The 1113-nt window shown below is 53.1% G+C and overlaps 1 protein-coding gene across 1 annotated transcript; it reads right to left on the minus strand.

The window, feature by feature from the left end:
* Positions 1–159: 159 nt before the first annotated feature.
* B0H18DRAFT_863089 (uncharacterized protein) lies at positions 160–480 on the minus strand (the record flags this gene model as incomplete). The annotated part of the gene is made up of 2 exons (XM_048039734.1): positions 160–287; positions 351–480. Coding segments are annotated over 2 exons (258 nt in total), but the record flags the coding sequence as incomplete, so codon positions are not given.
* Positions 481–1113: the final 633 nt, after the last annotated feature.

The following is a 1113-nucleotide window of genomic DNA, read 5'->3' on the forward strand; positions in this document are numbered from 1 at the left end:
GGTTCGACGAGTACAGCATAATTTAGTTGCATGAAGTACACACGTACGTCCAACAACTTGTATTGAGTGGCAGCCCTGTTGCCAAATTCTGCCGCTAGTAGTACTAGGCCGTAGCAGTACGCTCCGCCGCCAACGACTCCAGGAGCTCCGGCGAACGAGGATACCTGAAGTCCACCTCGCGTCTGGGTCGACCTCCCTGCCATGCTCGTCGACCGCCTTCGATAGGTTAAACACGGTAAGCAGGCTAGACACGTTCAGGGATAGAGATGTCTCGGCAAAGTGCTGGCCTGAACGCCCAACGAGGCTGTATCAGTAGGTTTCCGGGACACATAACGTAGACAAGCACGCACCTGGGCCTGAGATCCGCCGCCCGAATCCGAATGCGAACTTCCGGAGATCCTGTTGCGGTTCGGGGCCAAGATAACGTTCAGGGTCGAAGGTGAAAGGAAAGGGATATAATGTCTCATCGTGAGCGATGGCCCTATCAATGAACCCAATGTATGCGTCGACGAAGTGGGCCTTGCTATACTTGTCAGATGTTTGCCCAGATTCCCGTTCACTTTAGAATGAGGTGGCTTTCGTATATGTCGTCCTGGGTGACAACATGCGGCAGACCTGGTACCGACGGGCCGATTTGCAGAGGTGATCAGTCTCTGTGATGTGCGAACCCTCGACAACGACCCGGGGACATCTCATTCAGCATGACAATCTTGGGTCGGGCTTTACAGCGGCTGCACTGTTTTCGGAACGATGTCATGGAGTTTGAACATGAGCGACAATGCGCTTAGATTACATGCATGCCGCTCCAGCTCTGTAGAGCGCGGCGGCATCCATATTTCTGTTCATTGGATACATAAGCTACTATGTAGTAGTTGGGAGAATCACTTACCTCCCGCACTGAAGTACTGATAGTTTAGCCACTGCCCGCGCCGTGTGAATTGAATGCTGCACATCCCGCATTCCAAATATGCCCTAGTCCCACGACAATTTGCACGGAGTTGTCGGGACGCAAAACGCCGTTTCGGCCTCATCGGTGGGAGGAGAGCAAAAGAGCAAAAGAGCACCGGGACGAGCAGACCTTCACTGCAGGCCGAAGGATTATGGAAAGCTTAT

The sequence above is a fragment of the Fomitopsis serialis genome (genome assembly GCF_022376445.1).
Source record: "Fomitopsis serialis strain Sig1Antser10 chromosome Unknown B0H18scaffold_326, whole genome shotgun sequence".
NCBI lineage: Eukaryota > Fungi > Basidiomycota > Agaricomycetes > Polyporales > Fomitopsidaceae > Fomitopsis > Fomitopsis serialis.